This window comes from Brachyhypopomus gauderio, chromosome 14, assembly GCF_052324685.1.
Source record: "Brachyhypopomus gauderio isolate BG-103 chromosome 14, BGAUD_0.2, whole genome shotgun sequence".
Taxonomy (NCBI): Eukaryota; Metazoa; Chordata; class Actinopteri; order Gymnotiformes; family Hypopomidae; genus Brachyhypopomus; species Brachyhypopomus gauderio.
The window spans coordinates 23,007,040-23,019,098 of NC_135224.1; the positions used below are offsets into that span (position 1 = coordinate 23,007,040).

At 41.0% G+C, this 12,059-nt stretch overlaps 1 protein-coding gene across 2 annotated transcripts; it reads right to left on the minus strand.

Moving 5' to 3' along the window:
• Window positions 1-3,063: 3,063 nt before the first annotated feature.
• Window positions 3,064-8,833, minus strand: LOC143475730 (dynein axonemal heavy chain 6-like). Of its 2 annotated transcripts, XM_076973653.1 has the most exons (5): window positions 8,524-8,833; window positions 8,234-8,428; window positions 7,341-7,606; window positions 4,313-4,394; window positions 3,064-4,206 (listed from the first exon to the last, which is right to left on the minus strand). In XM_076973653.1, the coding sequence occupies exons 1-4, from the start codon at window positions 8,779-8,781 to the stop codon at window positions 4,385-4,387; spliced, it is 729 nt and encodes a 242-aa protein (XP_076829768.1). In that variant the 5' UTR covers window positions 8,782-8,833; the 3' UTR covers window positions 3,064-4,206; window positions 4,313-4,384. The 2 variants fall into 2 exon arrangements, with proteins under 2 accessions (XP_076829768.1, XP_076829769.1); XM_076973654.1 differs by lacking the exons at window positions 3,064-4,206; window positions 4,313-4,394 and having other exon boundaries at window positions 6,064-7,606.
• Between the last annotated feature and the right edge of the window lie 3,226 nt (window positions 8,834-12,059).

Consider the following 12,059-nt stretch of genomic DNA (forward strand, 5'->3'; position numbering starts at 1 on the left):
CACAAAAACAACTGTTGATTAAGTTGTATTTATTAAAAATAAAGTACAACAATTATTGTCCATCCACTGCTGATTGGAGGTTCGTTCAGGTATCTGTTCAGTCCAGCTCTTAAACCAACGAAGCTGCTGATGCTATATAAGTCTCCCTTCACGTTTCTGACGGATCCATAAAAACGTCGTAAAAGCTGATTCATTTCATTTTTGTTGATAATACTAAAATCGACTGCAATGTCGTTGCTCTTTAACCAGGATGTAAATACATTAAGGACGTTTGTTTTACGGTATTAACTTCGTTTCTCTGCATTTCCAGCCCATCCAAATCATTGTTTGTAAGCGTGACAAACCTTGGCTCATTGGAGGAATGAGGCTGGTCATTTATAGCTTCATCCTCCAGTTTCAGATCGAAACAAATGCTTTCGAAGCCAATAGATTTAACGAACTCCCTGTAATTCATTTTGATAATGTTGCTGCTTGTTTGTAGTTGCGCTGTTTGGCCTGTAAACGATGCTGCGTTGCTAGGTTACCTGTATGTGGCGGAGTAATACATGGAGAGCTTCGGTTACAGTGCTATAACGTGTAATATTGGCACTCCTAGATCGCCTCTCAGCCAATCACATTGTAGGGTCGGAACTAACTGTGGTATAATAATAATTATTAATTATTTGGCCAAGTTTAATATTATGAGTTCAGTTGGTTGGGCTGCACACAGTTCTAGTTCTATGTGCTATTCTATGTGTACTTCCCTATCCCGCCATGTGGTGGACAACGTATAACCTCTTCATATACTGTATCGCCTCTTCAAAACTTAGGTAATGCTTCATCAAATGTAATGTTTATAGTGAATGATTTATCAGTTGTGTTTTTATTGATTTTCATCAGTTGTGATGGTGTTTGTTATTAGTTTTATGACAAGCGAAATGAATAAAAAATAAAATAATGAAATTTGAATGAATGCTTTTTGTGTTGTTGCTTCAAAAGCACTTGGTCTTACTTAAATATAATATAGTTTTGAGTATTTTGTGTTTGCTAGGCAAATGTTAGGCACTGTTTCGTTGTTCACTTGTTGATCGAGTAGGCCTAGGGGTTTTGATATGACGCTAAGAAAAAAAAGTTTTTACTTTTACTTTTAATACTTAAGTATTTTTGAAGGCAGATACTTTTGTACTTCTACTCAAGTAAAAAATTGAGGTGAATACTTTTACTTTTACTTGAGTAATATTCAATGCAATGTAACTGTACTTTTACTCAAGTACATAATTGCTGTACTTCGTCCACCACTGGTAGCTACACTGTTTTCTGTCATACAATCCATGAGACCTCACACCATCTTTCAAGAAGAGCATGGCTGACTAGAAAGCTTTTGTTGGCAAGTAAAGCCGTTTCCATTCGTATTCAGAATGTAGCCCAATGTTAAGGCTTTAATAATAAGAATTTGGTTTATCTATGGACACATTGATCAGATATTCATGTTAATGTTAATAAGCACTTTGTAATTGTAATGAGGGGACAGATTTCAGATTATCATGTCTGACTATAATCCATGTGTTACACATATATTATATATGGTCAGGGGAGTAATTATATATTATATTATATATATGTTGTGCCGTTTTTTTTTTTATTACCATTATTAGAATGTTATTATGGTCATACACACTGTGAGCCAAAACATGGTGCTCCAGTCATCCAGTCTCAGTGTAAATGACTAAATGCGCTGGACTGTAAGAAATGTTTACTCCTGCGTTTCAGAGCTAAATAAAATGTTTGTTAATGCAAGACTTTTTTATTGAAGTATGTGGTTGTTTTAAATCTAGAACATTATCACTACAGTATTGTAGAGCTTACAATAAGTTAAATGCACTTGAACTGAGGTGAATTGAGTATTATTATGATACAAAATCACTTCTTAGTGAGTAAAAAATGCATAATATGTGTATTTCCAGCTAACTTCAGGACATATTTTATCCTAAAATGCTTAAATAATCCCTTTCTAATCTTATTTCAAGTTGGTGGTGGTCTAAAATATAAGACAATGTCACTATTTTAGAACTTTAAATGAGTTTAATACACTTAAAATACCGGGGATGCCATGAAAAACACAAAGCTACTTTTGAGGGGAAAAATTGCTACTTTTGAGCATTACAAGCTTATTATGATACACAAAACTTTCTAATACTAGTAAAATATAGCTCAAAATAAATGTTCCTTTCAAGATCAGTTTTATCTCAAAAGACATAAATATGTTGCTTAAAACAAGATTAATATTAATATTATAATATTATATTATTAATATTTGATTAGGTAGGTTTTGCTTAAATTAACTCATTTTTAGTCTTTTTTGAGAGTACAAGTGTCACGTAGGGCCACGCCCCCTCTCGTAGCTGTCACTCTGGGTTCCCTCATGTCTGTATTCCCTGCTTGTTTATCCCGCCCTGCTCGTTTGTCTCCGTGATTCCTCGTTTGTTACCACGCCCCTGTCGTCATTGCTTGCACCTGATCCTTGTCTAGTCCTGTGTATAAAAGTCCCTGTGTCTCCCATGTCTGTATCGGTCTTTTTGTTTATGCCTGCTCGTAAGTTTACGCCTCCGTGTTATTTGTCTTCCGTGTGTTTTGCCTGTTCTCCCGTTATTAGTCTGCCTTGTTGTTTCCCGTGCCCGTTGCCATGTCTGTTCGTATTTCATGTCTGGACTGCCTGCCCGTCGTGACCCATGCCCGCGATTTTGACTCTGCCTCTGGAATTTCCTTTAATAAATCTCGCTCTCCTCAGCGTTTGTGTCCGCCTCCCTGTTCTGCCCCGCGCAGAACGTTACAACAAGATCACTTTTAGTGCAAGATTTTTTTTTTCTTTTTCTTGTTTTGTTTTTATTTTTCTTATTTTTTGGCACAGATTTTTTGCAGTGTAAAATAGTCCTTATAACCAGACATTTCAGTCATGGCCTGGTGGTTAGGGAACTGGTCTTATGACCAGAGGGTCCCGGGTTCAATTACCAGACCTGAGGCCATGACTGAGGTGCCCCTGAGCAAGGCCCTTAACCCTCAATTGCTCACTTGTATAAAAAAATTAGATAAAAATGTAAGTCGCTCTGGATAAGGGCGTCTGCCAAATGCCATAAATGTAAATGTAAATGTAATTTCAGTCCTGTGAGTTGCAGTGATTACAGGGCCGGCCCTTCCATTAGGCAATATAGGCAAATGCTAGGGGCGCCGTCTGTGTATATACTGTATTTGAATCTATACATGGCACATAGTGTATATGACAGCTTTTATTGTCATATGGACAATATTACTTCCAGCATTAAAATGATTAAAAAGCCACATAGTGGCATAACAAAATAACTAACACACTTAACAACTTGACCTTGACAAAATACAGGGGAAAAACAACTGGAAAGCTACTGAAACCTACATTGTTCACTCAGTGAGTAACCTCTGCAGCCTTTCTTTATTTCTCTCTCAGCTTTTCAGCGCCACCTTTACGTTTCGTAGTTTGTTTAGACCCTGACTTAGACTGCTCCATCTTTACGGCAATGCGGACTTATTTTTTCACGTTTCAGTAGTGTGAACCGTGTCGCGGATGGATCACATGATGAGTTAGACCCTCAGCAGTGTCAGTGTGCAACTGGCGTCTCTCTCTTGACTTGTCACTCGTGGGATACAAACAGGGAGATATAATTAATGTGGCATTAGTGTGGACAAGGCTTTTCCAGTTCGTGACTACTTGTATTAATAAGTGACACAGCTGCTGTATGTTTTCATAGTCTGGCCCGGATTTTCTGGGACAAGTTGGTTTTTTCCGCTGCATACCGTCAGCTTGCATCAGCTGGCCCAGTCCGTGGCCGCGGTCCAACTCATTCATGTGTTTACAGGATCAGTTTACGCGCGCTGAGCAGGTTTGCCTGACTGGAGCGGGGGAGGTAATAACACCGTTAAACAGCAGCGTGACTATGGACCGGGGCCGCAGTGCGCAGCAGTGGCTCCTCCACGGGCTGAGTTAAACCACCGGCGGCCCACCGGCCCACTAACTAATGTATATGTATATATATATATATATGTATATGTGTGTGTGTGTGTATAGGTATAGGATAGGTGGGAGTGGGTGTGGAGAACACTGAGAACCTTGACGGCACCAGTGATGTCCTGCAGGTGCTGGTCATCTGCAAGTGTGGCATCTAAATCTGGCCCTTTGACACGTGTCTTCTTCTCAATCTGTAACAGACAAGATGAGGGATTAATAATGACGCATGTTAATTACAGACTGGGGGTCAGTACTGCTGCCTGTACTGCTGGGAAGGTAAGGCGACTGCAGTGGTACCTTTTAATGTCCTGCTCTGTTTTGCTCATTTTCCCAGGAGTGTTTGCATACAAAGCAGGACATGGTTTACTTTCAGCTCCATCTACAACAGACACACACACACACACACACACACACACACACACACACACACACACACACACACACCACTTCTTCATTACTAAAGGGTTCAGCTGCCTCTCTTTAGTCATTGTTTCTGATCTAATCAACACGTTCAAACATCCAACATCCACTCATACAGCCTCCACCTTGTCATAGTGTGTGTGTGCGCGTGTGTGTGTGTGTGTGTGTGTGTGTGTGTGTGTGTGTGTGCGTGCGTGTGAGTGTGCGCGTGTGCGTGCGTGTGAGCATGTGTGTCTGTACCGGTGTTGAAGCTGTCGTAATCAGGTGTGTATCCAGCCTCCAGCATAGTCATACAACAGGCAGTTCCTGCTACCTCCTTTACCGACTCCCTGAACTCCTTTAGACGAGAAGAAACCTACGACCAGCTCGTCAGGGTACCCGCGGGTCCTTAAAAAGTCTTAAAATGTCTTAAATTTAGTTTTCCATATTCAAGGCCTAAAAATGTCTTAAAATGTCTGGAATTTTATGAGGGGAGGCCTTAAATTATTATAAGTGTGTGTTGTTCAGTTGTTCTGGCGCGATGTGAACTTTGCTGAATCTAGCGCTGACCATGCAGAAAATAACCGCTCCAGGGTCCTAGTGCTAGATTTCCAGCGTTGGAGTATACGGCCTCAACAACGTCAACAATTCTCGTTGTGCAGATACCCTGCAGCACGTACAAACGCACACAAACACACGCACACACCCATTCACATGTACACACACCCACATGCATTGACACATACACACCCACTTGCATACACAAGGGCATTCACACACACGCAGCCATCCACACATACACACACCCACAAGCAAACAAACAGCCATGTGGATACACACACATGCAAACACACAAATATTTTCAGCTAGTGCAAATGCAAAGCAAATGGAGAAACACGCTCCTGAGATACACTTTGCACACACACACACACACACACACACGGTGGTGCTCCACCTCTCTGAGCTGAGAGTACTGAGAGAACTCCTCCAGCGTGTGTGTGTGATCCGTCTGTGCCCTGTACAGACTCATGGACCCCGGGCGGCACCACATCACCTGGACGTCCATCAGCGCCGGACGCAGGGACTGAAACACGCCGTAGCAGAGGAGGAAGAATGCGTGGTGGTGGTCAACCACCTTTTGAAAGGAACAGTGAGAGGGTTAAGGAACTCCGCCAACAATATGTCCAGGTATGGTGTCTATCCTCTACACATGTTATATCTTGCAATATAGTGAGTTTTACACTATGCCACTCTGCAAGGAAACATGAGTTACAGTATGTACAGTAGGACAGTGTGTTCAAATAATGTTTGTTTCTTTTAGAGAGTCATGGAGTTGGAAGCTGATCAGACCCCACATGAACTCATTTATGTGGACGAGGCAGGATTTAACCTGGCAAAAACTCGTCGGCGGAGTAAAAACATCATTGGGAAAAGAGCCACCATTAATGTACCGGCTCAGAGGGGAGGAAATATCACAATGTGTGCTGCAATGTCAAGTGTTGGTGTGATCCTTCACAAATGCCAGATTGGTCCATACCTCCTTATTTAGTTTTTGAATGAACTCCACCAGATTCTGGTGCCAGAACCAGAAAGGGTAAATGTGGGAGGAAACACAAGGACTTTTGTGATTACATCCAAGAGTGAAGTCCCTTTTCCTCCCGCTCTACACGCTTTTCCTCAACCCCATTGAAGAAATGTTTTCAGCCTGGAGGTGGAAGGTCTGTGACCATCAGCCACATGACCAAATGTCCCTCCAGGAAGCAATGGATGCCGGCTGCCGAGACATATCTGCTGAAGACTGCCAGGGGTGGATAAGGCATGCTAAGCGGTTTTATTCCAGGTGCATGGCCAGGGACAACATCAGATGTGATGTAGATGAGAACATGTGGCTAAATGCTGAAGACCGTTTAGATCAGACGTAATGAGACTGTTCAGTTTTGTGTTCTGTTTTTTCCACCTTCTGCAGTTTTTGTTTTGTATATGTGTATTTCCACACATATGGGACCATGGGCAATTATGTTTATAAAACTATGGTAATTATTTTTCGAGTTAGGCTACAATTTCATGTCCGTAATAAAATATACCCTTTACTGCAAAACTGTTACTGACTCATTTTTTGTCTAATCTACATTCCATATAGTACCTAACAGTAAATATCACTCGTTGTATAGACAGTATGTTGCCAAAAATGCACACATTTGAAAAAAACGTCCAAATGAAGCGGATTAGAGTAAAAATGAACTGACTAAGAAAACAACAGATGTTACTGTAAAATGTCTGTTGTTTGCTGCGAGAGAGTAAAATATTACATGTAATACATGTAAATTACATGTCTGTATTGCCATCAAATGTTAGTCAATCACTGCACAGCCACTGTAAAAAAAACTATGTTCATCTCGAATAGAGAATCTGTGCTAGTGTTTGAAATAATGACTGGATACTGAACCAGGTTTGCTGTGTTTTAACAAAGTTGGTGTATAAAGACCTAAATTGGCCTCAGGTTTTATTTCTCATCGTACTACTTGGTGAACATAGCACAGATCTCCCTAACGGATCATGGACGATCTTATTGGCCGATCAACAGCATGAAGAGCTCGGCTCAAATCATCAGAGACCACAGGTTGGATCTGATGTGGCGCTAAATGTTCTAACCAGTTACTCCAATATAAACCTCTACCCTGTACTTACATGACATGAGCACAGGACCATGGCTGAACAGATATTACTGTATCAGACAAGGATGGTGTTGCTTATCAAATGTTTAATGTAATTAATAACAGGGAAGTCTGATACTGACTGATAGCTGATTAAGTTAAACACACAGAATCTCTTCAGTCTCCTCCCTCTCTTGTTTGTCCGTTTGTCATACAGAGGTCATGTTTATATGTGAACATTTACATCACAACGACTCTGGTGTGAATCTTACTTGAAGTTGTACGGGTCGTACTTGACGGACGACTTGGGTTCTGCTGAGATCATGTAGAGGAACCCGAGGTGAGGGTTGTTGCGGATAACCTGCCCAATTTCAATAGGGGAATGAATTTGGGCACGGATCACTTCCTCTACGGAGTTGAACAGCAGCGGATTCTGCGGTGGAGAGGGGGTGTGGCTAATCGATGAGTGGTGTTTGGTGGTGCTCCGTGGCTTTTTCAGAGGAGAGGCGGAGCTGAATATTCTCTGACCTCTCTGCACCTAAAGACAGAGTGTACAGTCAGGCAACATAAAAGTTAACAATGTCCAATAAGAGAAGAGGTCGTTTAAATATTGAATAATCAAAACATTTTCCTCAGTGTAACCAGTGAATGATACAATTCAGATCCTGGTAAAATAATGCTCACAGATCTCAAGCACAGAGCCCAAAAGCACACCTGATCTCATATAAACTCATTCTCTACTGTATGGTGAAATGAAAATGTGAAAGCACACAAACTTCTGCACTGCCATTAATGCCTGTCTCAAAGTGCTTTGACCGAGTTGGACTGTGAGTATACACTCAGCACCCAGTTTAATAGATACCTCACACCTGTTCTCACTGGCCATCTGTCCACCTGTTCTATCAGGACCACCTTTATCAGCATTTATATGTTTTGTGGATTTTATACATGGATGAGTAATTGTTAATAACATGCTTTTATTATAAATTTTTTTTTTTATTATTAAAAATTTGTCCTCTGCAAATAATACAACTGACACATTAATATTGAATTTGCAGCACTGTGAATAGTACATTTGAACAGTCTAATAGCTGAGCTTCCCAATATGGTTGGGAATATTGTGGGAATGGATCTGGGCGCCTGTGCCGGAGTGTGGGAAGCCTACCTGTGTTTCTCTGAGGTGCTCCGGGAGGGGGGGCAGCTGTAGATCCGAGGACCGGTTCTCCAGGGACAGGTCCGTCCTCTTGTGCCCAGCAGGGTTGGACGAAGGCGGCTTCCAGCCAGCGCTGATCAGCTTCTCCCGGTTCATCTTGTGGATGTAGTCCGGGTGGTTGCGCTCCTGGTACCGCGTCAGGGCGGGCTGGAATTAAAAGAATAAATAAATTAACATACAGTTATTTAACATACAGCTACTTTCATTTGGACATGCAGCAATGGCAGTAAGTTTATGGGTACCAGAATGTCCGGCTGGACGGGTCTCTGCGCGGCTCGTCGTCGCTCCTGCTGTAGGGCCCACATGCTGGAGGTGAACACCAGCTCATCAGGGCCCCTCTGCACAGGTCTGGGCCCTGTGGAGATGAGCCGGGCTCTCAGCCGCTCCACATCAACCGGCGGCAGTGAAAACGAAAGAGAGGTGGGCGTCTCCGCCACCGGGAGTCTGGCGTCACGTCGGGCTGAAGTGGCAGGACACCGTGAACTTATCTGAGGGAACATAATCGCACAACAACTAACTCACGTAACTAATGCTAGCCAAAGAAACAGCTACTTTAACTCTAACGGATTTGTTTATGGTTTCTTAGGGCGTATTCACACTAGGGTCTGTGATCCGGTCCCGGGCACGGTTCCCTGCCGAGGCACGGTTCGTTTGACTAGTGTGATCGCTCCTAACCGTGCCCGGGCCCGCTTGAAGAGGTCGGCCAGGGCACGATTCGCGTGGACTCGGGCCCGCTTGGTGCCTGGTGTGATTGGTTCATTTTGCCGGAACTCAAACATGACGTCAGTGATGCGACGCTCACGTTAAACAGTCATGGCGGCAAATGACAAATGATCGATAAATTTGTACTTGCACAGTGTGTCTGCACTCCCAAAACGACTCCAAAAATACAATAAAAAGAGAATTGGGTGCGAGTGCGTTTTTTTCCAAATAAAGTCACGTTGTGGTGACGTAAGCGTGCTCGTGCCGGGTTGATGAAGCGAGTGTGAGTGCAGGCCAGAGGGGGAGTGGGGAGGGGGGATAACCGGGCCCCAGCACGGAACCAGCAAACCGTGCCTAGTGTGAGTACACCCTTAGCAACATCGGCGTCTGCATGTCTCGCGCCAGGCATGCGCGTTGTTGATTCGTTGCCAATGACAACACAGTGTTGTGTCTAGATAGATAGATAGATAGTCCATAAAAATAAGGGTCAGTACGGTTTGTGTTTTCATTATGTCGTTTTTTGTTGGCTGTTTTATGCTCGGACCAAGGTTATAATAGTTTTAGATTTTTCATTTTAGTTTAGTTTTTATTTAATTGTGACTTTTTTTCCCCTAACTCAGTTAGTTTTAATTAGTTTTTAGAGCGTGTTTGCTAGTTTTTATTAGTTTAAGAAAATGTTAAGCTTAAGCTTAGTTTAGTTTTCATTACTTCTATTATTAGTTTGTTTTTTTATACTTTGGTTTATTGTCAGGTGTAGGATTCAAAAAGTTCAAATGTAATAAAAATTCATCAAAAATACCATTTTAAAAAATTGTTGAACATCAAGCTGTTCTTCTACAGAGTCTCCTCCAGATAGTCATGATCACCCAGTGCCTCTATGACCTGCTTAGAACTGTGTTGGAGGAGAGACAAAAGAAAATGGGAATAAAAAAGCATTATTAGTAAGGTGATCTGTTTTTAAATTTACACAAACTACCTTTGACTTAAAGTGCTTTGATAATAACGTTATGGATTACCAGACCTTACTTCATGCACTACACCAACTCGTTATGGGCTTAGACCATTATTTTGTTTACATAATACAGATAAAATGTTTCAAATATTTCCATAACCTTTGAAATCCAATATTGTAATGAGTAATACATTCATTGACAAATTAATTCATCATTTGCAGCTCTGTACATATCTGGTAACTCACATTTCTTTCTCATGCAGATTTGTAATGTGCAATTTTTCCTCATCAAAGTCACAAGTTGAACTAAAAATATTGACAAACAAATAAATTACTTATGAATAAAGTGACCACAGTAGCTCCCATCTGTATAAATCTTAAAACTGCATGTACTTACATTGCTTCTGATGATGTTGCTCTTATCCTATTGATACAAACAGGGTCCCTACACACATTACAATTGGGAATTAAGGCCAGTCATTTTTATTTTTTATATTCTTCAAGCTGGAAAATGTCACTGTACTCACAAGTATACAAATGGGTTACACTGGTTTAATTAATTGCCTGAAAGTTTGACAATAAGCAAATAATGGCATAGAAAATGAGTAGAAAATCAAATGGTGATAATGAGGAGATAAAACCATATGAAATGAGACAAAAGTATAATATACTGAACAGATTCTATCACCTGACATGCCAAGTTCACAAGATGATTATCTCAGATCTCTGAGATGATGTAAGAATCAGGAGATACAGCCATAGAAGCTAAGACAAATGTACTGTATGCAATACATTCTATCACCTGACATGCCAAGTTCACAGGACAATTATAAAAATATTCTACAGTAAAAAATCTTCTTCTTCTGGATTTATACAGTCACTTATTTGGTCAATCAAACCTGCTTGTCAGATTTCTGAGACGATGTAAGAATCAGGAGACACAGCCATAGAAACGTACAATACATTCTGTCGCGGCGACATAATTAAACTACCGCTTTATTTTTTAAGGTGGAACGGAAAGTGTGAATAAGGAACCAACTTCAGCCTCGTATATGACTGGAAACCCGCAGTCTGTATGCCACGGCTAGCCAAGTTATCCATTCTAGGTTAGATTGATGTCCTACGTACAAACTAGTTATTAACCTTCTTAAACAGATTTTCTGAAGATTATCTGTATCATTGTCTGGAGATTATTATCAGGGTAAGATCGTACTAATTTAGACACTATTTAATGTTTTTTTTTTTTTTTACTTTTGCTAGCTAGCTAGCGTTAGCTATCTAAGCTAGTTTAGCAAACGTTAGTTCGTGATACATTACCTGAAAATAAGGTCCAACATCTCTTTTTATCTTGACAATCCACTGGCGACGGGTGTCTGGGTTGCATGGAAATCGATGGAAAGATAAGATTATCACTTTCTCACCTTTGATATGAATTACAGCCTGGCACACAACAATATGGCACAGCAGCACTGAACCAGCTGCACCGCTCCTGCAGCTCCGCACGACACTTCTGGGATTCTTCCCACCACAGCCTCGTTTTCGTGCAGGAATTATTCAAAATGGCGACCAGCATGAAATAAGAGAATGATAAATAAATCTTTCTGAAATCATTACATTAAATAGCCGCTAGATGGGAACATAGGATAAGGAATGGTTATGACTGCTAAAATGCGTTTGTCGAATCTGTAGTCACATTTTCAAAACTCTAAACACAGTGAACACAACATCAGTCTTCAGTAGCTGTACAATTAGTGCAATTCATGTTGTTTTTGCACAAAATGCAGTCATTTTACATGTTTTTATAATGTTGCTCTTGTCCTATTGAGAGGAGCAAATATAACAGAGAGGAGCAAATATAACAATTTGTCCTGCAATCTCAAGTGCTGGTTTGGTCCTTCACAAATGCCAGATTGGTCCCTATAACAGTGACCTCCTTCTTTGAACAGACATCCCAAGTTGCAAAAGTTAATTTCAGGGAAGTTACTACCCCCCCAAAAAACTTGCACACATAACGAAACTTTACTTTTTGCTATAAGAATGTGCATAACAATTTTATACAGTATAAAATGCTCTTGCATCTTTGAAGAACTGTTTTGTTTGTCTGCCAGCCTCTTCTGAATATCT